Source organism: Crinia signifera, chromosome 3 (assembly GCF_055691185.1).
Source record: "Crinia signifera chromosome 3, ASM5569118v1, whole genome shotgun sequence".
In the NCBI taxonomy this organism is placed as follows: domain Eukaryota; kingdom Metazoa; phylum Chordata; class Amphibia; order Anura; family Myobatrachidae; genus Crinia; species Crinia signifera.
In genome coordinates this window covers 31,036,118-31,060,172 of record NC_139219.1, presented here as the reverse complement: position 1 = coordinate 31,060,172, position 24,055 = coordinate 31,036,118, and the positions used below count along the sequence as shown (strand labels likewise).

The 24,055-nt window shown below is 46.7% G+C and overlaps 2 protein-coding genes across 4 annotated transcripts in view; one reads left to right on the top strand and one right to left on the bottom strand.

Annotated features, from left to right (window-relative positions):
* The first annotated feature begins 274 nt into the window (after positions 1-274).
* LOC146063316 (uncharacterized) overlaps positions 275-24,055 on the top strand; it is a 42,567-nt gene continuing 18,786 nt past the window's right edge. The window contains exons 1-2 of the transcript XR_014471569.1: positions 275-336; positions 9,064-9,406. The gene's annotated coding sequence lies outside the window, so the exon portion shown is untranslated. The remainder of the gene's footprint in view (positions 337-9,063; positions 9,407-24,055) is intronic.
* Positions 17,198-24,055, bottom strand: part of LOC146063315 (toll-like receptor 5) — a 32,641-nt gene continuing 25,783 nt past the window's right edge. For all 3 annotated transcript variants that reach the window (XM_083175587.1, XM_083175586.1, XM_083175588.1), the window contains exon 2: positions 17,198-20,164. In XM_083175587.1, the coding sequence (XP_083031713.1) occupies positions 17,572-20,157 (2,586 nt within the window). In that variant the 5' untranslated portion in view covers positions 20,158-20,164 and the 3' untranslated portion in view covers positions 17,198-17,571. The remainder of the gene's footprint in view (positions 20,165-24,055) is intronic.

Genomic DNA, 24,055 nt, shown 5'->3' with positions numbered 1-24,055 from the left:
GAGTGGAATCTTCCTTTTATGTACAAAGGATCAATTACTTAGGGACATTCATTAGTGTCCAGCAGGGAAATGGTCAAAATCCCAAAGGTATGTGCATAGGCGTGCGCAGGGGGGGTGCCGGGGGTGCACAGGCACCTCCTAATGACAGGACCTTGCTGCACGATTGCAGCAAGGTCCTACATCACAGAATATAATTTTTTTTTCCCGGGAGCCGGCTGCCTGTAGGGGGAGCTGGTGTGCACAGACAGCTCCTCTCAGGCCTTACTGAAACAGTGCTGGACGAGTGGCCGGGTGAGGAGTGAGGAGAGGACTTCCTGGTGTTTGAAAGTGCTGCAGGTAAGCTGGAACAGGGGGATTGTATGTTATATGAGGCTATGACTTTGTTTTAGAGGGGAAGGGGAAAGGTGTATTGGTCTTTAATAATGCTGGCTGCTTTTTTGTTATGTCATAAAGGTGTGTGTTTATCAGCTTGTTGTAAGTATACTGTGTGTGCATAGGGGGGCTGTATATATGTGCACTACGTGTGTGGGAGGGGACTCTGTGTACTGTGTATGTATGTGGGTGTGCAAAGGCTGTGCATATGTATACTATGTGTGGGGGGGCTCTGTATGTATGTATGTGTGTGTATACTATGGGCCTTATTCAGATGCACTCGGCTGCATGGGGGGGGGGGGGGGGGGCGGAGATGGGCGGGGAGCGCTGGGCTGCCCCATTACCATATAGGAACGCCCAGCGTTCCATGGGGCCTGGGGGGGGGTTGATGGACTCGCAAGGCTGCGAATTCGCAGCCTTGCGAATCAACCTGAATAACCCCCTATGTGTGGGGGCGGGCATTTGCCCCATGGTACTTGGGGTACAAGTGTGGTGCACCCCCTAATAAAACGGGCTGCGCACGCCTATGGGTATGTGCGTGCTTGTGTTCATCTCTTGGGGACTTCAGCTATATGCTGGGAATGACCATACCTCTTCATCTGTGAAATTCCCCCATAAGCATTTTCTTGGTACTTGGAGTAAGTTAACATTCTGGATTTTTATTCCTTTCTATTTTGTTTGAGTTGTATTCCACTGTGCATATTTTTAAAATATATTTAATCATCGTTGCAACCATTTATGTAACTAAAGCTCTGAAATATTCTTGGAAATAAATAATTTATATTTGTAGTCCTGAATCTGTGTTCTTAGGATCAATGTCTAGGGCAGTTTACGCTACAACCTTTTTATTTTGTATTGTGTGGTCAGGTGCGAGAAAAAGCGTACCTTGCGCAATTTGGAAGCGCTAAACCAGGCTTTGCTGGTGGCAGTATACCTTATATAGGGGACCCGTGTGTCCAGAGTGAACCTTCAGTCACGGCCGGTACTGTTCAGATTGATGAATCTGGAAAAGCGACCAGTGGGTCCGTGACACTTACTAAATGCTGCCAGGGCACGTATGATAATAGACCAGATTAATGCCAGGAATGCTCTGTATCGCATATGTATAATGTTCCATTAGTGCACAGTTTGGAACCTGGTTACTACAGGATTCCTCAAGCAGTGGGGACCAGGGGGGTTTCCCTTTTACCCTTGCGGGCCTGTCCAGCTCTGGTCTCAACCCTGACATTCCCTCCCCTTGATATGGTAATGATATGGAGACGGCTTCCGGTGGCTGGAAAGAAAAGCAGGACGGTATAGGTTTGCAAGAATTTAAAGTTTGGAGACGTCCAGATCGGTGCACGGGATAGATCAATGCAAACTGTAGAATTTAGGGCCTTATTTTGGTTCATTCTTTCTGACAAAATCCTTCTTAGATTGACAAAACCATGTGCACTGCAGGGGGGGCAGATGTAACATGTGCAGAGAGAATTAGATTTGGGTGAGTAATTTTGTTTCTGTGCAGGGAATATACTGATTGCTTTATTTTTACACTGCAATATAGATCTAACTTTGAAGTAAAACCCCACCCAAATCTAATTCTCTCTGCACAAGTAACACCTGCCCCACCTGCAGTGCACGTGGTTTTGCCCATCTAAGAAGGATTTTGTCAGAAAGAATGAACCAAAATAAGGCCCTTAGTGACAAGCAATAGGACCCAGCTTATATAGGACATCAGCGTCTGCGTCTAGAGCAGGGGAACCTTTGGCCCTCCAGCTGTTGTTGAACTGCACATACCAGCATGCCGTGCAACAGTTTAAGCATGGCCAAATAGTAAAATTGTAGCAGATATGCTGGGATCTGTAGAAAAACAACAGCTGGAGACCCAAAGGTTCCACATCGCTGGTCTAGAACATGTTATAAAATTGCACCAACAGCTAGAATAGCGGAGGTGGCGATCTCTGGGCCTAATTTAGAGGTGGGCACAAACCCAGGTACTTGTGGACAATCACGGCTCCCACGATGTCCATCGCATTGTAAAAAATCGCATCGCATGCGATTTGATCGCATGCGAACGCATGCGATTTTTAACAAAAAAAGCATCCAAATGCATTGAAATTAGTATCAAACATGTTCAATACCCCCCAAATGTCATTTTTCAGGCTGTACCACCCCCACTATCAACGCAAACCCGAAGCGTGGCGAGCGCAGCAAGCCCGCGAGGGGCGGCGGTACGCGTCCTACGACCTTTTCATTCCCCCACTATCCACGTCGCGTGGAGTTGAGATTAGAAAGTGTGGCGAGCGCAGCGAGCCACCGAGCCCGAAGCGTGGCGAGCGGACACGGATACCTTCACAGGTATACGCGTCCCCTCGCGGGCTTCACAGGTGTCCGCGTGCGCTCGCCACGCTTCGGGCTCGCCACACTTTCTATTCTTAACTCCACGCCGACGTGGATAGTGGGGGTATGAAAAGGTCGTAGGACGCGTACCGCCGCCGCTCGCCACGCTTCAGGTTCGCGTTGATAGTGGGGGTGGTACAGCCTTAAAAATGACATTTGGGGGCCATTGTACATGTTTGATACAAATTTCAATGCATTTGGATGCATTTCTGTTAAAAATCGCATGCGATGCGATTGCATGCGATTTAAAAAAAACTGCATAAAAACTGCAAAAACCGCATGCCATCGCATGCCACTACATATGGCATGCGATGGGAGCCGTGAAAGTCCACATGTACCCAAACCCATTTTTCTCACAGTTAGTGTCTCTGCACGAGCATCTTACAAGGTGTGGCAGCAAAAACGCAGACGCATTACAACCATTTTGAGTGGTACACAGCTGCAATGTCTCCTGGCTCTTACTTCCTGCGGACATCCGGTGGGACCACAATGCTACTCAGAACGTCTATACTTGTATGATCGACAACGAATGTGATTTCTGTGTACAAAGCCGCTGGGATTTGCAAAGTGCCTCAGTACAAATCCAGGCAATATTTTCTATCAGGATGGGCGAATTGTGAAGAGACCAGACTCATTTGCAAGCACTGGCAAGGTACCCACTACATGCGGTACCCACCCAGCGCACCACACAATTAGACCGCAGACACCATTTTGGTGCAGCAGTAATTGTGAGACTTCTATTGAGTTCTTTTGCATAAAGAACATTATTGTCCTTCATCCATTGTAGCCTATAGATTCTGATAGTGTCATACTGTCACACACACACACACACACACACACACACGTCCATCAAGCGCAGGTCTCCATTATTCCATTTATTATTCTACCTCTACCTCAGACCGTCTTCCAAGTTCCCAGCTATGCATCAGCAAAGTGGAGGGGATTCAGAGGATGTACCCTCCGGCCCAGTGAGGAGGAGACTGACCCCACAGCAGTGGCACAGAAACCCCATATGGGCTGTAATGAAGATGTACAGTGGGGAGGTGTGCCTCCTGCTATCATGTGCCATAGTGTCATTCTAATAAAGCCCTCTAGATGGTGCTAAATGCGCAGGAATAACCTTTATTTCTTCTACACAGCATCAAAGCTCTGCTATCTGGTGAAGTGATGACATTATGGATGACTAGTCTTAAGGCCAATCCGACGGACGGCGCGAAAGTTTATGATATTCTCAAAAGTTTTGTAAAGTGATATGGCCTCCCATTCACCATACCCTTTGTCACGCCTGAGGTACAGATATAGCGCCGGTCAGCCCAGGCCCTGCCATCCATCGGAAGGGGGTGCGTCTTGTGCGTGCTCCATTCTGACGGAGCTCCCTGCTGCCGTCCTCCCCGTCTGCCATCACCGGTCCCCGCCGCATCACCGCACCCCCTAACCCTGCCCGTCTCCCAGAAGCGGAGATGGGCAGGGTTCTGCCGCCCAGCCGCCGAGTGACTGGGACGCGTGTGCGTGTGAGACGTCCCAGTCTAATGGAGTTCCTCTCACCAGCGCTTGCCAGCGGGGACATTCTGGCGAGCGCTGGAGCTGGATGAGAGGGGCTCCCTCTGTATTTGTTGTTGGAAATTTGAAGCTAGGCTCCGTTCAGAGCTTTGTCCACATAAGCGGAGAACCTCAGGTGTGCAGAGTCCAGAGCCCGAAGGCGTGACCAATGATGGAGAAACAGGAATAAAATGAATGGTGATATTTATTGAACAGTAGTTAGACAATAATGATTACTGTGAATGAATCGTAAACTGTAAGAAATAGGAAACAGTAGTAACTGTAAGGGTCTTTGGACTCGGGATTGCCCGAGCGGAGCTGTGTCTGGAATGGAACCGGTAGGAGGTGGAATCGGCAACAGCTGAAGGATGTTGTCACTGATGTCTGATGATGACCATCGATGGATGAGGAAGAAGAGGTAAGTATCTTGGAAGACACTGGTAGACTGTGATCTGTTCTCTACACGGCACCTGGAGCACCAACACCGCAGGGAGGTACTAAAGAAAAAGAAGAAATGTGCCAGCGCTGGCTGAATGATTTACAATACGGTTTATTTAAAAATTAAGTATTACAATTTCTAATAAAAGAACATTATTATTAGTACGGTGTATCACAATAAACTTATCAAAACATAAAAAAAGAGAAAAAAGAGAAATTTTCTCTGGAAATATCATTGAATATTATATTACCACTCCACGATGGTAGGTATGGGTGTGGTGGACTCATTCCATGATGCTAAATGGATTTGTTGCTGGTTGAAGGAGAAGGGAAATGGATCATCCGACGTCCACAGACGTGTCCCACTGTGTCCTCCTATAAAGGGCACTTTGAGTTGCCAGGAATTGTAGAGTCCTTGAGAGAACTGCAGCTTGATGTACTGGTTAATTAGGGTTAAGGCAGATGTCCCAAATGCAGTGTCCAGTATTCGGATGATGAGTTCTCAATCAAACAGCCAGTGGGTGATAATGCCAGTTGGGGGTGATTAGAAATGCTCAATGCGTTTCCCTGGATGTAGCACTCCAGCTTCCTCAGGAGCAAATGTATACCCTTGGTTAGTAGCAGCTCAATATATACCTCTCCATGATTGGAGATACAATACACATGTGAATATAACCATGTCAAAACGGTAAACCGTATTGTAAAACTTTTCTATTTCATCTTAATAATGGCCCTTATTCAGATCTGATCGCAGTACAAATTTGTTCTTAAACTGGGCAAAACCATGTGCAATGCAGGTGGGGCAGATGTAACATGTATTATAGAGAGTTGGAGTTGTGTGAGTTATTTTGTTTCTGTGCAGGGTAAATACTGGCTGCTTTATTTTTACACTGCAATTTAGATTTCAGTTTCAACACACCCAACCCAAATTTAACTCTTTCTATACATGTTACATCTGCCCCACCTGCAGAGCTCATGGTTTTGTCCATTTTGAGAACAAATTTGTACTGCAATTAGATGTGAGGAGGCAGTCCGGATAAATATAATATTGCTTCAAGGGTGAAATATTCATAATACAAACAAAATAAGTATCTAATGCACCTGTTCAGAGGTGTGTTATTAGATGGGGAACACAGAGTCCCGATCACGTGACCCGAAAAAGTAATACCCCTTTCACATCGCACTTTTAAAACGGTATATTGCCGTTTTTTTTTCCATTTTAAAACGTTTAAGGCTGCAATGTGAAAGTGCCAGAGTTGATTTACCGGTTAAAGTTAATCGGTATTTCAACACGGTTAAAAAGCAGAGTCCTACACGTTTTAAAGCCATTTTTCAGGCAGTGTGAATGGCTCTATTTCAATGGCTTGAAACGTGTCCCTTGGGGGGTTAAACGGGTTGAATGTTTGAATGGTATTAAATGATTTTTAAAACGGTTTTCACCTGCAATGTGAAAGGTCTCAAGGCTCAGACCCGTTTTAAAGTCCCATTTAAGAATACAGGGTCAATACCCGTTTCTGCAATGTGAAAGCAGTATAATAGAAATAGATATATAGACCTTAGGTCAGGCATGTCCAAACTGTGGCCCTCCAGCTGTTGTGAAACTACACATCCCAGCATGCCTTGACATAGTTTTAGCATTCCCTAATAGCAAAGCTGTGGCAAGGCATGATGGGACTTGTAGTTTCACAACAGCTGGAGGGCCATATTTTGGACATGCCTGCCTTAGGTAGTGAGATAGAATTTTCTATTAATTGGTGATGTGGTTCCCTGAGTGGTCAGCGATCACCCCGGAATAATACGTTGGGTGAATGGAGCCAAAGAGCTCCGTGCAGCATGTCCCTAGCATCATTGGTAACCCGGCAACACCATTATATTTCCAGGTATGTCATAGTGCTGTGCCGGAATAAATCCCCAGCGTCTGCGCATCAGTGGCTGTTTATCCTGACGCATCATAAGGACGTGACCAGGATCATTATAAAGCATATTAGGTTGCTTAGATACAAAGAATCATTGGTCACGTGATCGGGTATGAGTCCTCTCTATAATAATTATCTAATGGGAATATTAATACATTTATACAGTTCTTTTATCAATATCAGAATACCTTCTATTGTATTATATATTTGTTGTCATTATTGTTTATGTGGGTAATTTACTAAGATGTGAATTCTACTTCGCATGTGATGTTGCTATGGGCAATCAATCAGATCCTGTCTACTATCTTAAGGTGCGTACACATGGGGCAATATGATCGCTGGCGATATATTGCTAGCAATATATTGCTCAGGGCCGGTGCAAGCCGACGGCCCGATCCCAGGCAAAACCCCCCCGCGCCGCCCGGGTGCGGACGATACTGCGGCAAGGGGGGGGTGCAGGCATTACTGCGGCTGGCGATACTAGCATGCTCCTCCGACCAGTGACCATTCAGGGGCTGAAAATGGGAGCGCGCACCTGACTATTTATCGCTGGTGCACACTCCAATCGCTGGCAATATGGTAGCTCAGCAGCAGCAGCAATTTTTTGATAACACCATCGATGGTCAGAATGTATTATAAATATTCATCCAATATCATTAATAAACAATTGCCATTAAAGCATATTAATATTAAGAAGGGGAATGGAGGGTCAAGAAAATTGGGTACTCTTTACCTAGAACGGCGCCCACGATTGAAATCGCGGGCATCGCGGGTAAAATCGCGGTAATCGCGGGCATCGCGGGTAAATCGCGGGTACATCAAAATCGGGTACCCGCGATTACCGCGATTTTCCCATAGGGAACAATGTTAAAAAGGCAGATTGACCGCGATTTTAGCGTTAAATGCCTCAATGCCCGCGATTTTTACATAGGAAACAATGTTAAATGGGCCACAGAGACCTAATAGTCCCCCTGAAGTCTTAAATGGCCCCCAAAATTTTTAACGCCACCCCACGATCAACGCGAACCCGAAGCGTGGCGAGCGCAGCGAGCCCGCGAGGGGCGGCGGTACGCGTCCTACGACCTTTTCATGCCCTACTATCCACGTCGGCGTGGAGTTGAGAATAGAATAGTGTGGCGAGCGCAGCGAGCCACCGAGCCCGAAGCGTGGCGAGCGCAGCGAGCCCCGCGAGGGGACGCGGATACCTTCACAGTTATACGCGTCCCCTCGCGGGCTTCACAGGTGTCCGCGTGGCCACGGACACCTGTGAAGCCCGCGAGGGGACGCGTTTACCTGTGAAGGTATCCGCGTCCCCTCGCGGGGCTCGCTGCGCTCGCCACGCTTCGGGCTCGGTGGCTCGCTGCGCTCGCCACACTATTCTATTCTCAACTCCACGCCGACGTGGATAGTAGGGCATGAAAAGGTCGGAGGACGCGTACCGCCGCCCCTCGCGGGCTCGCTGCGCTCGCCACGCTTCGGGTTGGCGTGGATGGTGTGGTGGCGTAAAAAATTTTGGGGGACATTTAAGGGTTAATGGGCTCTGTGGCCCATTTAACATTGATTTCTATGGCCAAATCGGGTGGATTGAGGCATTTAACACTAAAATCGGGTCCATCGCGGCTTTTAACATTGCTTCCTATGGGAAATCGGGAGCATCGCGTCGCGGGCATCGCGGGTACATTTATGGCCGGCCGCGACGCGACCGACGCGATTTTTCAGGTTTAACATGGTTTTCAATGGGAAAATCGCGGGCATCGCGTCGGTCGCGTCGCGGGCAGGCATAAATGTACCCGCGATGCCCGCGACGGGCGCCGTTCTAGGTAAAGAGTACCGAAAATTGTATAAATTTATAAACCATAAAGGGATTTTAATAGTAGCAGAGGCAGAACTCTGGGAGGCAATGGAGTCATCTGCCGCCGGGCTCCTGCTCCCAAGGGGGCACCTCTACTCTCCCTGGAAGTTAAAGTCAGTTATTTAAAAGCCAACAACATTGCTTTTGTGGCTGACTTCTGAAATATATGTGTTCTCTATCTATATTTCTGAACAGAATTATATATATTTTATAAAAGGTTATATAGGGCTGTGTGTGTGTGTGTGTGTGTGTGTGTGTGTGTGTGTGTGTGTGTGTGTGTGTGTGTGTGTATGTATGTATGTATGTATGTATGTATGTATGTATGTGGGGGGGGGGGGGGCACCAATATATATCTTGCCTCCAGGCAACTGGAACAAACTTACGCCACTGAATAGTAGGAATGAAGTATAGGATATAAATATATAATCTTTACTGTTGTTTGTCAATACCTAATTGTCACAATGTAATGATACAGTTTCTCTGTACAGAGAACCCCCTAATGGACTATAAATTTATATCATTTATAGACCAGCTGCGCAACACACAATTTTCTTGTTGTTCTTACAGAGGGAGGTACACCTAGTGAAGATGGGTACCGATTCTGGATACCGATGGTTGAGGATATCAGCGTCGACTCCTTGGGGGTGACTGTGCAGAAGTCGTACTTGAGGAGACAGAAGTATAGACGAACAGCAAATAACTTCAATGTTGGTAACTGATGATAACAGACAATGAAGTATATCGATGAAACAATTGATGTTGACAAATGATATTGGGGAACATTGGTGACAGTCAATGGTGACTATCGATGGCTGAGGACAGATGACTGGCGGTAGGAATGCAGAACTTAAGCTGGAAATGAGAGGAGCCCCCGGGGACACTGGATGAAGCCAGAACATGCAGCCGGATGGTAAGTGCACACAGAGATAGCAGGATCTCACAGGAGATGTACAGATATGCAGCTTATTCTGGAAACATCATTGTACTGGCGATTTCCCAGGGCTCAGCCCACTACTGATATAGGGAGAGCTGCAAAGTGATTGGCTGGAGTGGATGATGTCAGAACCAGGAAGTCTAAGATTGACTGGAAACGGCCATGTACCCAAATCCAAGATTGCTGCTCCCATACCAGAGAATCGAGGGAAGTTTGGTTTGCATGAAGCGTGGCTGTGGACAACAGCAAAGGAGGACAGCGCTGAACATCACAGGAGAACGCGGATAGCGCAGATTCAGGAGGGAGCGCTACAGTATGGTAGCGAGCGCCAGGCCACAGATTGGTAACAACATGTGCAGCAGGATTCACCCTCTTGGGTGTGCAGCGCAGAGAAAGCCTGGAGAGACACTTGAGAGATAGGAAAGTGTTTCTAACACCACGCTTCATGACAGCCATTTTTTACTGGGCCCGGCGGTGCTTTCAGCGGCACTGGTTGTATTCAGAAAGACATAAGAATTCCAATGTCATATGGAAGAGTGTAATTGGCTGGGCCCCTGGCCGCAGGTGGCCCCCAAAGTATACCTCCCAACCGCATTGATAACCGTGGGAACGTCGCGGTTTTCGGGGAGGTTCCCGCATCCCTCCCACGGCCGTCAGTGTCCCTCGGCGGGGGGAACAGTTGGGAGTCCCCCCTTAGTTGCTGGCCAGCGGTAAATAGATGCTGTGCACATGCACACAGCATCTATCCCCGCAGCCAGAGGGGCGGGGGGGGGCTTGGCTGGAGGCTCACTGAGCCTCTGGGCCATGCCCCCACAGCATAAACGGGGGGGTGGCCTCATGGGACAACATGCTTATAGACCACGCCCCCTCCGTGGCAAGCCACACACCCTAATTTTGGGCCCTCGTGTCCCTCCTCAGCTTAACTAAAAGTTGGGAAGTATGCCCAAAGTGTTTTATTGTTCATGAGTACTTGAGAGCAGTTATCAGCAGCAGAAACCTCTACCCCATTTCCTACATTTTAGAAAGGCCCATGAGGTTAAGGAATATGTGCTCTGCATTGTACCATGGAAGTCATAAATCATAATATGGGCTCTGCATTGTACTGAGGAAACCAGACTATGGCTCTGTATTGTACTGAGGACCCCAGAATATGGGCTCTGCACTGTACTGAGTAAACCAGAATGTGGCTTTGCATTGTACGAGGACCCCAGAATATGGCTCTGCATAGTACAGAGGACCCCAGAATATGGCTCTGCACTGTACTGAGGACACCAGAATGTGGATCTGCATTGTACTGAGGAAACCAGAATATGGCTCTGCATTGTACTGAGGAAACCAGAATATGGCTCTGCATTGTACAAAGACCCCAGAATATGGCTCTGCATAGTACAGAGGACCCCAGAATATGGCTCTGCACTGTACTGAGGACCCCAGAATATGGCTCTGCATAGTACAGAGGACCCCAGAATATGGCTCTGCACTGTACTGAGGACACCAGAATGTGGCTCTGCACTGTACTGAGGACACCAGAATATCGCTCCGCATAGTACCGAGGACCCCAGGATATGGCTCTGCACTGTACCGAGGACCCCAGAATATGGCTCTGCTTTGTACTGAGGACCCCAGAATATGTCTCTGCACTGTACTAAGGAAACCTGAATGAGGCTCCTCATTGTACGAGGACCCCAGAATATGGCTCTGCATAGTACAGAGGACCCCAGAATATGGCTCTGCACTGTACCGAGGACCCCAGAATATGGCTCTGCACTGTACCGAGGACCCCAGAATATGGCTCTGCATTGTACTGAGGACCCCAGAATATGGCTCTGCATTGTACTGAGGACCCCAGAATATGGCTCTGCATTGTACTGAGGACCCCAGAATATGGCTCTGCTTTGTACTAAGGACTAGGGATGGGTAATCATATGATGTTTCATCGGTAACATCGGATTTATGGTTCCAATGTTCGATGTTTAACCCTGCAATGTTGAGGATCCAATGTTTCATCACCATCGCTAGATTTTTCCCCCGATGTTTTTCTCAATCTTCCAATGTTTTTTCTTTTGTGTGTCAATGTGTGCTGCTTTCAATGCTTTGCAGCCAGCTCACTCTCTCCTTGATTTATATTCATTATAAACTTAAGAGACTGATAAAAAAAACCCATTAACAAACATGACAGTATCACTGCTGGCTGGGCTTTCATATGTGTGTGTGGCTGTGTGCTGCTGCTGTGGGTGGTAGCTGACAGTGAAAGACAGTCTGGCCAGCCATTCAGCAGCAGCACAGAGGACAGCCCCACCCCTGCCTCGCTGCAACTAACAGCACGTTAGTGAGTCACTGGTTGCTATGATGGCTGGCTCTGCAGCATACCTCCCAACTGTCACGATTTTAGAGGGACAGTCCCGATTTTCGGATCCTGTCCCGCTGTCCCACCCGCGGCAGGCATTGTCCCGCTGCGGGGGGTGGCAGTTGGGAGACCCCCCAATCTAGTAGAATAGACGCTGTGCGCATGCGCACAGCGTCTATTCTCGTATGAAAATGAGGTCGCGGCTAATTAGCATACGCCGCGCCCTCATTTGCATACGCCCCGTCCCCTTTTTGGGCGCTCGCGCGGCTTCGCCGTGCGAGTGTCCCTATTTGTTAAGGTCAAAAGTTGGGAGGTATGCTGCAGCTATTGGGAAAATTTGGGGGCCAGTTTGAAAGTATGCTGGACTGGAGTCTCCCCTTCCCCAATTTCTGTTATTCTCCTCCCAGTTTTTATTTTGTTTTATCCACCTGTATTGTGAGGCCCATAATTTATGTACCTCAATAGTAGATTCCTATTTTGCTACAAAGAGTTTTTTTCAATGTACTATGTGATTGTTCTATGTAGTATGTTCTATGTAGCCCTGTGTACAGTTTTGTTATTTTCTATGATTAACTTAAGTTATTAGCCTGTTGCTACAGTTAAAAATCGAGGTAAAAATAGCAGATTGTGAGTTGTTGCAATAAAGTTTTGATAGTTAATGCTTCATGTTTTTTTCCTTCCGTAACAAATTTGATTTACCACAAAACATGAATCATATATCCATTGTGTGTGGATAAACTGTAAGCCTCCAACAATATAAACTTAATAGAGGGATTATTTATCATTTCAGAAGCTTATTAGTGTATTATATGCTTTGGTAACCAGTTTATTTAAAAAAATATTGAAACATCGGTTAACATCGGTTAACATCGGGTTCACAGTACCAATGTTTAGGTCTAAATGATGTTTTGCAATCAATGTTGAAAAACATCATTTGACCGATGTTTTCTTTCGATGTCCCATCCCTACTAAGGACCCCAGAATATGACTTTGCACTGTACTGAGGACCCCAGGATATGGCTCTGCATTGTACTGAGGACCCCAGGATATGGCTCTGCATTGTACTGAGGACCCCAGAATATGTCTCTGCACTGTACTGAGGAACCCAGAATATGGCTCTGCACTGTACTGAGGACCCCAGAATATGGCTCTGCACTGTACTGAGGAACCCAGAATATGGCTCTGCACTGTACTGAGGAGGACCCCAAAATGTGGCTTTGCATTGTACTGAGGACCCCAGAATATGGCTCTGCACTGTACTGAGGACCCCAGAATGTGGCTTTGCACTGTACTGAGGACCCCAGAATGTGGCTTTGCATTGTACTCAGGACCCCAGAATATGGCTCTGCACTGTACTGAGGACCCCAGAATATGGCTCTGCACTGTACTGAGGACCCCAGGATATGGCTCTGCATTGTACTGAGGACCCCAGAATATGGCTCTGCACTGTACTGAGGACCCCAGAATATGGCTCTGCATTGTACTGGGGACCCCAGAATATGGCTCTGCACTGTACTGAGGACCCCAGAATATGGCTCTGCACTGTACTGAGGACCCCAAAATGTGGCTTTGCATTGTACTGAGGACCCCAGAATATGGCTCTGCATTGTACTGAGGACCCCAGAATATGGCTCTGCATTGTACTGAGGACCCCAGAATATGGCTCTGCATTGTACTGAGGACCCCAGAATGTGGCTTTGCATTGTACTGAGGACCCCAGAATATGGTACTGTGGTAAGTATAGTTCATGGTGTATAGGGCACTCACTAACCTTTCTTAATTCTCTTGGTTCTCCGGCCGAGTAGCCCGAGGGATGGTTCAGGTTCCTTTAATACTTGGGACAGGAAACAGATCGGCACAGTGACACTTTGATGAGGTTGTTTTATTTGCAAAGAGAAGGTGATTTAGGAACACTACCAATAGGACACGTCTGCAACAATTAAATGTGACACTTTTCTTGCAGAATATCTGAATGTGGCAATAAATCTTTCTGGCCACTCTGCCCACCGGCCTGGCAGGTAGTAATACTGGCAATCAGCAATATCTGCATCAATTCTAAATACTGTTAATCTCTAGCATATAACACTTGAAAACACCACTGACTGGTAACAGCATATATCACTTGATACGCAGGGCCGTCTTCGCGCATGGGCTTGATGGGCAGTTGCTAGGTTTGCCACCTTGTGCTTCATCGATTCCTGGAGAAACTTGTGCAAGTGGGTGGAGCCTGATTCTGTAAGGGGGCGGAGCTATGACCACAACCCGCGATCAGACAAAATAACATCTATTTACAAACATTTTCTTCATCAGTGGTGACGAACCGACGGAGGGGGGGGGGAGGGGTGTGGCTGAGAAACCCCTCTGCTCCCCCTGTATACTAATAATAATAGGACACTGGACACCACAGGCTGTTCCCCCTGTATACTAATAATAGTAGGACACCGGACACCATAGGCTGCTCCCCCTGTATAATAATAACAGGGCACCACAGGCTGCTCCCCCTGTATAATAATAACAGGACACCACATACTGCTCCCCCTTTATAATAATAACAACAGGACACCACAGACTGCACCTCCTGTATATTATTAACAGGACACCACCGGCTGCTCCCCCTGTATAATAATAACAGGACACCACAGGCTGCTCTTAGTGTTGCCAGAGAATCAGGAGGTGAGATCAGCAGAGCACAGGCACAGCAGACCAGTCCACTTGGACCCCACTCAGTCACCAGACCTCATCCTCACAGTCTGACCATCAGCGCAAGTTCAACCTTCTGCAGACACTTGGGGTGACTGGCGAGATGATAACATCATCCTCTTGCAAGATTTTCTAGCTCTGCAGTGGCAGTGAATCCTCAGTGCATGCATGTTACCTGCTACAGGCTCTCTCACACAGCCTAATAACTTCTGCTTGCCTACCCCCCCCCCCCCCCCTCGTGCCTGGTGATGACACCCCCTGCCAACGCCGCACATGACCCACTGGAGCTTACCCGCAGTAGCACCACCGCAGTATGTCCAGGCTTTTGCAGTCACCCGGATTCCAAGAGAATCCCGGAATCTGGGTGACTGGAAAAGCCTCCTGGAGGGTTGCCACCAAATACGGGAGAGTGCCGGAAATCCAGGAGAGGTGGCAAACTTAGCAGTTGCCCAAGGGCCCCATATCCCTAGGGGCCCAATGCCCAAGCATCCACTCCTGAGCCATCAGTCTGTGGTTCTGTTCACAGTTACAGGACGGCTCATCCGCTGTTGCTATTGCCCAGCTCACACGCAGGCTGCTTGCAGCAACCGTTCCTCTATGGCAGCTACCAGCACCTGAGACGACCTCTGCAGGAGCTGGCGCACGGAAGACCCTCTGGCAGCAGGACACAGGAGAGTGAGTCCCTTACTGCAGGAGCCGATGCTGGGTCCCAGATGACCCGCTGGTTGGTTTCAGGCCACAGTATAGTGAGACTCTCTGCAGCATGACCCAGGGCTGACTCTCCGGCACCGGGACACAGTAAAGTGGGACCCTCTGCTGCAGGAGCTGGCTCTGGGACACAGATGAACCATTGGCTCCAGGACACAGGAGAGTGATACCCTATGCTGCAGGAGCCAGCGCTGGGGCACAGAAGACCCTCCGGTTGGTTTCAGGCCGCAGTATAGTGAGACTCTCTGTAGCATGACCTTGACCCAGCGCTGACTCTCCGGCACTGGGAAACAGTAAAGTGGGACCCTCTGCTGCAGGAGCTGGCTCTGGGGCACAGATGACCCGTTGGCTCCAGGACATAGGAGAGTGAGACCCTATGCTGCAGGAGCTGGCTCTGGGGCACAAATGACCCGCTGGCTTTGGGACACAGGAGAGGGAGACCCTATGCTGCAGGAGCCAGCCCCAGAGCACCCTGCTAATGCAGGTGAGAATGAGTACACACTACGCAGCACCACTTATAATGGGGGGACGGGGCGGAGGACACAGTAATCCCTGTCAAGCAAAAAATGCCTATCAAGTGTCAACCTTTCTGAAACCCCTGCTCTTTCCCTCTTGCCTTGCCCAGTGGAGCTTCCCTCGTCCCTCCCTTACCTTCTCTCCCCTTTCACCCCCTCTCATTCCCCTGTCTATTTTATTCACCCACTTCCTCATCTTTCTCCCATCCCCCCCCCCCTTTTCACTCGCTCACCATCCCTTTTTCTCTTTAGTCTCCCTTGCTCTCTCTCTCTCTCTCCCCGTCCCCTCTCTCCGATGGTCTCTCTTTCCACTACTTCCCATCTCTCTCACCCATGCTTGCACCATATATATATGGTTCTGCACTGTACTGAGGAAACCTGAATGTCGCTCTACATTGTACTGCGGACCCCAGAATATGGCTCAGCACTGTACTAAGGACCATAGAATGTGGCTCTGCATTGTACTGAGGACCCCAGAAGATGGCTCAGCATTGTAGTGAGGACCCCAGAATGTTGCTCTGCATTGTACTAAGGAAACAAGAATATGGCTCTGCTTTGTACTGAATACACCCAAATGTGCTCTGCACTGTAGTTAGAAAACCAGAATTAGTCCATTAAAGCAGGCCAAACTATGGCCCTCCAGCTGTTGCCACATTTCTTTCTATTAGGGAATACTTAAACTATGGCAAAGCATGCTGGGATGTGTACTTTCACAACAGCTGGAGGCCCACAGTTTAGACATGCCTGCCTTAAAGTCTTGATAGGTACATCTATCCCTTTGTTCGACACCTTACTAGCAGAGGCGTAGCTAGGGTGGCGCCGGCGGAGCTTGTGCTCCAGGCACCAATGGTTTGCAGGGCACCCTCTGCTCTGTCCTGTGTGTGCCAGCCTATGTGAGCTTAACAGACAGGAGGGCGATGTACGGAGTGAGCAGCGATGACTCACTGCATGCTCTCTCCGTACATCGCCCGCCATGGCCGCCCGCCTGCCTGTCCGTTAAGCTCAGCACATAGGGGGTGCCAGGGGTGCACAGGCACCTCCTAATGGCACCCCAGTGGTTCCCAGACTGTGCGCCATGACTCCCTGGAGAGCCACGGCGCTGAGACAGGGGTGCCGCGGGCAGTGTCGCCGTACAGGCTTCCTGGCTGCCGCATTTAATTAATTTGTTGCCCGCAGCAGGGAGGGGCTGACGGTGAGAGCGGAGGGGAGGTTTGGGGTGTGTGTGGTGGTGTGCGGGAGCAGGGGTCATCGCCGGGAGGGGGCCGGCATTTTCTGCGGGATGATAAGATAGGAGTTAGCCGCCAGGTGGGGACTGGGGGGTTGGCTCGCTGGCGGGATGGAGGAGAGCTTTCTCCGGATGCCCTGGCTGCACCCTACCTTGTGCCTATCACTTCATTACTTAAAGCTATTAAACAAACCCCAAAGTATCTTGTAAATAATATACATCCTTGCCCTTCATATTCATACTGGTAGACAGCACAAGTAAAATCATAGTACTACAACAAAAAGTCTCTTTGGCAAATCAAAATAAAACATTTCAGAACAGCAATTACTTCAGCATGGGTTTGCCCTGGTATGGGAACCATTGTATAACAGTATCGTACATTCACATTTGGCAAAGTGCTTCACATCTTCTGATCCAAGTATATATCCTCATGGCAATCTACACCCAAAAGTCCATTTTGTATAGAAAACTAAAATATCAGTCCTTAAAATGGAGCTGTAGCTTTTAGATCCAGCCTACGGTCAAGGTGATTCAGAGGAGGGTCTTGTGCGCAGAGGCAGTGGTCGACATGGAGAAGGCCTGCAGCCTGCCAACATCGCGGCTGATAAGTCAAAATACTGTGAGCAGTTGTGTTCTGCGGCGCAGGTCAAGAAACGGTGGCTATTTCATGTAGTTCTAGAGCGGAACCTTTTGCCGCCACTTTTACATCTTTGTTTTCCAACTTTTCCTCCTTTAGGATTTTGTAGGAAAGCCTACAGAGAAACCATTCTACATCCTGGTAGTCTTCTGGCCATTTCAGATATGGGCACCGCTGTATATATGCCCGGATTGGCTTATACTTCTTCAGCTGGTACTGTGACAGTGCTCCAGCCACGACCATGATAAGGACATCCTTCATTTCGGTATAATATCGGCTCTGTGCATAATTGAAGGCTTCAACGCACCATCCATCTTGGAGAAAATGCTTAGTCACGATGCAGATGGTTTTCTTGCTGTTCCAAATAGCATCACGGATATTGACAATGTGGTCCTCCCCGGGGATGAAGTTCCTCTCCTCAAAGCACAGGCTGAAGCGGTTTTTGGCGCAGTACTCAGAATCAAAGTTTCTGAGGAAGACATTTTCCACCCACTGAAAATCTTTACGGGCGTAACACAAGTAGGCATCGTACTTGTACACGTCGTCCCCTTGCAACCCTTCTTCGAGGACAGTGTTTATCAATCTCTTATACAGGCCGAAGAAGATCCCACGGAAATGGTTGTACACAATCGCCGATGTTAAAAAAGTTATGATGATGAACGCAGTAAATACAAACAAAGAGAACATCAGTGGCCTCAATGTAATATTCTCATCGCATTCCACATTTTCGAGAGTGTAAAGTGGCGCATAGAGTAGACGGTCAGGATAGATGCAGTAGATGTCGTTCGGTGATCCAAGTAGGGTAGCGTTAGTTTGGTTTAACCAAACTATGAAATCTACAAGGGGGCAGTCACAGATGTACTTGTTATTGGTTATATCAAGGGTCTTCAGAGTCAAAAACACTTCAGGATTGGGTGTGTGCAGCTGGTTATTGGACACATCCAAGGTTTCCAGACTTCTAGGCAAAATGCCGGGTGTAAGATGCGTGAAAGCGTTGGATGACAAGTTAAGTACTTTCAAGGAGGTCAGACCTGTAAATAATCTCTCTGGAATGAACTCAAGGTGGTTGTTCTTGAGGTTTAATATCTGAAGAGAGGAAAGGTTTAGAAATATATCCAGACAATACCCTTGTCCCCAAATTAACTGAATCATGTTGTCAGAGAGGTCCAGATACAACAGCGAATTGTTCCGTGAAATCTGAACGTTGTAACATGTAGACAGACGATTTCTTCTCAAGGAGATGTACTGAATTAGAGGTATCCGCAGAAGTTTATACAGGTCAGCAAGGTTCTCCAGCTGGTTCTCTGACAAGTCCACGGTCTCTGAATTCAATTTTTCGCTGTCAATTTGTTTCAGCTTATTTTCCCTCAGACCGATGAAGGTTGCGAACGGCATAAATTCGCAAAACCAGAGGCTTTTGATGGCATTGCCACGAAGGTCTACAAACTTCAGATTCGGGAGGTTTGCAAAGGCTTGGTTACCGATTATGCCGATATGATTGTTGTTCAGGTGAATCTGAGCTAAATTTGTCAGCCCGTCAAAAGCTTCACTTTTTATTTCCCCCAATAAGTTAGTGGACAAGTAAAGGTGTTCGAGTTTGTGGAGCCCATGAAACGCATCTGGCTCGATTTGGTTTATCCTGTTGTCAGAGAGGATAAGCATCTCCAGATCAGAGAGATTACCATACACGTATGGTTTCAGTGAAAATATTGTCCCCTGAGATATATCGAGGATTTTAAGGTTACTGTTGGCCAGTCCAGCGAAGGTGGAGTTATCTGGATCCTTAAAGTTACTGAACCCAAACCCTGGTCCCATATTATGTCCACTTAGTTTGAGCTGAATAAGTTTGGTTCCATTTAAACCATTGCACAGGGCTTTTGTAGACATCTCATTAAAGGAATTGCCGGAAAGGCTTAGGGTATCAAAATAAATATTGTGGAAAGGATTTCCACAGTTTCCCAAGGTGTTCTTAATCTTAAACTGGTTGTTTGAAAGGTCCATGACGATGAAGTATTTTTGCTGGAAGCTGTGTAGATCTCCTTCACAAATACTCAATATTTTATTGTTTTTTAGGTCTAGTAGATTAAAGTAATGCAAATAATAGAACAAGGGATTCGGTTTGAGGTCGGTTATCAGGTTGCTGGAAAGGTCCAAGTACTCCAAAGAGATCAAGTCCCTAAAGTAGTTATTTTCCAGAATGGAGCTGTTTAAGCTGTTGTGGTACAACCGGAGGTTCTGCAGCCGTGATAAGCCCACAAAGGCGTCTTGGTCCAAGACCAGCATTATGTTGTAGGACACATCTAGCGTAATGAGGTTCGGCAGATTTCGGAAGCTGTTCTTCTGGATTGTTAGTGTCTCTGTTTTCTGGCTGTTCAGTTGCAACTCCAGCAATTTCTCCAGCAGTGGGAAAGACGTGGAATTGACTTCAAGGATGTAGTTAAAACTTAAGACCAATTGTAAGGTGTTAGTTGGTATCAGGGGAATCTGAGTGAGGTTGCAGAATTGGAACCAGGCTCTTCGTCCAACATTCTCACAGTGGATCTCACTGTAGGCGGGTAAAAGGCCACCAAAGAGAAGAGCCAGCTGGTAATACATGGTCTGCCTAAAGAGAAGAAAACAGGACAGTTAACGGGTAGAAGAGTACACATAACATATACAATAGTACTGTAATGTAATATTACATGTGTGGCCTAATCATAGAGCTGTGCCCGTGCCCGCTTTAAACAAAACACACAAAAACTAAACTTTTCATGTGTCGCTGAGTGTTGCTGGTCTGCACAGGAAGGGGAGGGGGGGGGGGGGGGGTTGGGCACTGTGCACGAGCCAGATCCAATCCAAACAAGGGATGCAATTAGTGAGCTCACTTATCCCCTTTGCAGGCAGAGTGAACTGCTGCACTCAGCGGCATAAGCCTCCATTTGAAGAGGGGCTGCAGATGGCTAACAATTAGGAAGAGGTTAGGAAGAGGGAAAAAAATACTGGGGAAAAAATCCTGAAAAACTCACGTCAACCTTTTCACGTGTCGACCAGTGCATGTCAACCTCTTGTTTGTGTTGACATTGTGCGTGTCAACCTATTAACTGTCAATCTAGACATTATTGACCCATCATCTGGATACTGGTTGATGGGTTGATGAGGGTGCACCCTCCTGAGTCTCCTTCCTGGCATCTGAGTATTTCTGCCAATGGCTATGCCCTCTGGCAGAGTACCTAAAGGTCCCCATACATTAGTGCGAGATATGGCATGTGATAAGCCACCAACTGCCTGCCCGGAGCAGGGGCACGGCCAGCGTATTATGAGCATCCTCTGGGAGCGCAAGGGGGGGGGGGGGGGGGGCGGGCATTTGGCGGGGAGGCTAAGCAGCTCGCTAAGTAGCAAACCCCTGCTTCTTAGTGAGCAGCAGTGAATCACGCACCATATGCGCTCCCGTTGACTGCGACAAATCCTTGTGGCAGTCATGGTGATATCTGGATCAATCCGATCCAGAACCGGGCATCAGATTGGATCTGGAGATAAAACACATACAATATGGCACTTTTCACACAATTTATCTGCTCTTTGTGTCCAAATCGTGTAATAAAGCTCCATATAGTATAAGTGTATAGGCACATTATACTATACCTGAGACTCCAGTGCTAGTGCTCGCAATGGAGCTCAGGGACGGCGGAGGTAAGACAGGACTGCAATACCACCTCCTAACATGTAAAATGTTACCTAAACATGAAATCCCTTATTAAGTAAAGGCAGGTCGCTCCCAACCACACAGAAAGTGTCATGCACCGGTTATATGCACTGATGCCTGGCGACTATGATGGCCTCTCAGGCATACAGAACTGTGACAATGAGCGTCAATGGATGCCAAATCCAGCTTTTGTCTTTCTCCCCTCTCTAGTAAATGTCAATATTGCCTTTTCCTGATAGTGGCGAGAGCCAGTGACGCTGTGTACGGCACAGGGAGACCAGCAGCTGCTCCCCGGACCCATTCTGCAAACTCGCTGAGATAAAACACCAGAATCACTGGCCGAGACGTTTTATAATGTCGGCTAGTGACACTGGTCTACATCGCCATTGATGTGTCGACCTCTGTAATCACACGTCGGCAATGTCTCACCACCTGGTTCTCTGAAGAGCTTTTACTTGTGTTTCTCTGTCTCGTTTACCAGTTACCTACAAATGCTGCCAACTAACTTTGTCAAACATCCAGAGCAGGAAGGAATCACTGTTCTCATTGTCCGCCGTGGTTTATAAATGCGCACGTGACAGCATTTATATGCATTCATATCATTCCATTTATTATGGTAATATATTCTTACTATTTGATACATTCTTTTGAATTTATTTCCCATTGCCGCTTATATATAAACATTTTTGTACACTAGATCAGGCCTGGCGAACCTGTGGCTCTCCAGCTGTTGTGAAACTACAAGTCCCAGCATGCATTGCCACAGTTTTGTCACTATAGAATGCTATAACTCTGGCAAAGCATGCTGGGATGTGTAGTTTCCCAACATCTGGAGAGCCACAGGTTGGCCAGGCCTGCCCTAGATGGAAGTGTTTACCTAAATTGGGAACCTGAAGATACATTTAATCCTTCTGTGACTCACAGTGAAATGTATAAACAAACCCCGCTGTACATACCACTAGAAATTGACGAGCGGCAGTCACGTGCTCATTACCACATGGGGACCTTTGGGGACCTATATTCCAGTTGTTCAAGTTTCCCATTGGGACTCCATCTCTGCACCATTACCACCAAGGTGGATATCGCTGACATGCAATCCTAAACTGCATTAGTTCCTCAGGTGGACACAATTGGTAACTATACAATCATAGAGAACTTTATTGGAGACTGTGTAAACTTATGTGTTTTATACTTTTCCCCATTCCATCATCCAAACACGGCGGTATATTTAGGAACGGATCCTAGCAACCATTCAATATAGGTGTTGTGGCAATTCTTTGAGATGTTTTTATTATTTGTTTTATCTACTTTATGTGCACCATTAAATGTTTATTGCATGTTTTAATTCCTTAACTCAACTCAAAATCAGTGGGTCAATAGGTCACGATTTAGGTCAGATCAAATACATACCTCAATATATGACTCCCAAAGAGATAGAGAGGAAAAATCACAACCAAATAGAGAGCGAATAAACCAGTAACCAGAGGTTTTTTTAGACCACCTAACAACAAAAAAAAAGACACCCCAGCCCTCACCCAAGAATGGATCACTATCTAGGTACACCAAAAAAGGAGGGATTCAAGTTTCACGGAGAAGAGGAAGGAGACAGGTACAACTCAAGAAATGGAAGATAGTCAATAAGTTGAAAAATATAAATAAAAATCTACTATATTTAATCTCTTTTTTTTTAAATCTTTTAAAAAAAAATATAAATAAAAATCTACTATATTTAATCTCTTTTTAAAAAAAATATTTTTGAAAAATATAAATAAAAATCTACTATATTTAAAAAACTATCAGAAACAAAGATATCATTACTCAACCGAGGTCTTAAATTCTCCCCCTCCTCAACCCCCAATATTTTTGACCTCTTTGTGGAGCTTAACCGCTATATCAGAACATTATATCGCAAAAGATATTTTGCTAAACAAACCCTTAACAATAAAAATGACGATTCCTCTCCCATTCTTTTAGACTCTGAAGAAACTCAGGAATGGGAAGATTTGATTGAACTAATGGAAGAAAGTAATTAGTGATCCTTCTTTTAAAAAGATTTGATACTAAAAACCATTCAGACCCAGATCAGAATTTTTTCAGATAAAAATAAAGGTAGTAACATTGAGAGTTTTTAAAAAAACGACCCTTAACGATTTCAAAAATATGTGCAGGGAGAGTGATAGTAACCCTAAAAAATCCACTAATTTGAACACATTGGATTTTAGAAAAGCCCTTAAGAACCTTATGAAGGATACCTCAATTATTATAAAAGAGGCTGACAAAGGGAGAGGGGTTGCTCTTAATCCAAGACCTGGCCAAACATCAACTAGATGATATCAACTTCTACTTGAAACTTACTAGAGACCCCTCTCCCAATATCAGTTAGAGTTTCTCCATTTATTGGAGAGAGCAAAAGCTAATGGGATCATCTCCAAAGGGGAGTTCTGATTTCTTTACAATGAACACCCGCTGACACCCATTTATTATCACTTACCCAAAATTCAAAAGTCACTTTCTTCACCACCAGGCCATCATATTGTTTCGGCCATTACTTCACTATCTTCTAATTTTTCTTTTTATATTGATTCTTTTTTACAGCCACATGTTTCTTCCCTCAGGTCTCGCATTAAAACTATTACAAATGATTACATGGAAAAACTCTTACGTCTTTTTAACATTAGACATACAGAGCTTATACACAAATATTCCACACTCATTGGGAGTGAAATCTATACACAATGAATTACTTCAAGGTGTGGACCTGGAGGAAGAACACAGACAATTCCTCACTGATTCCATTTCAACTTATATTAT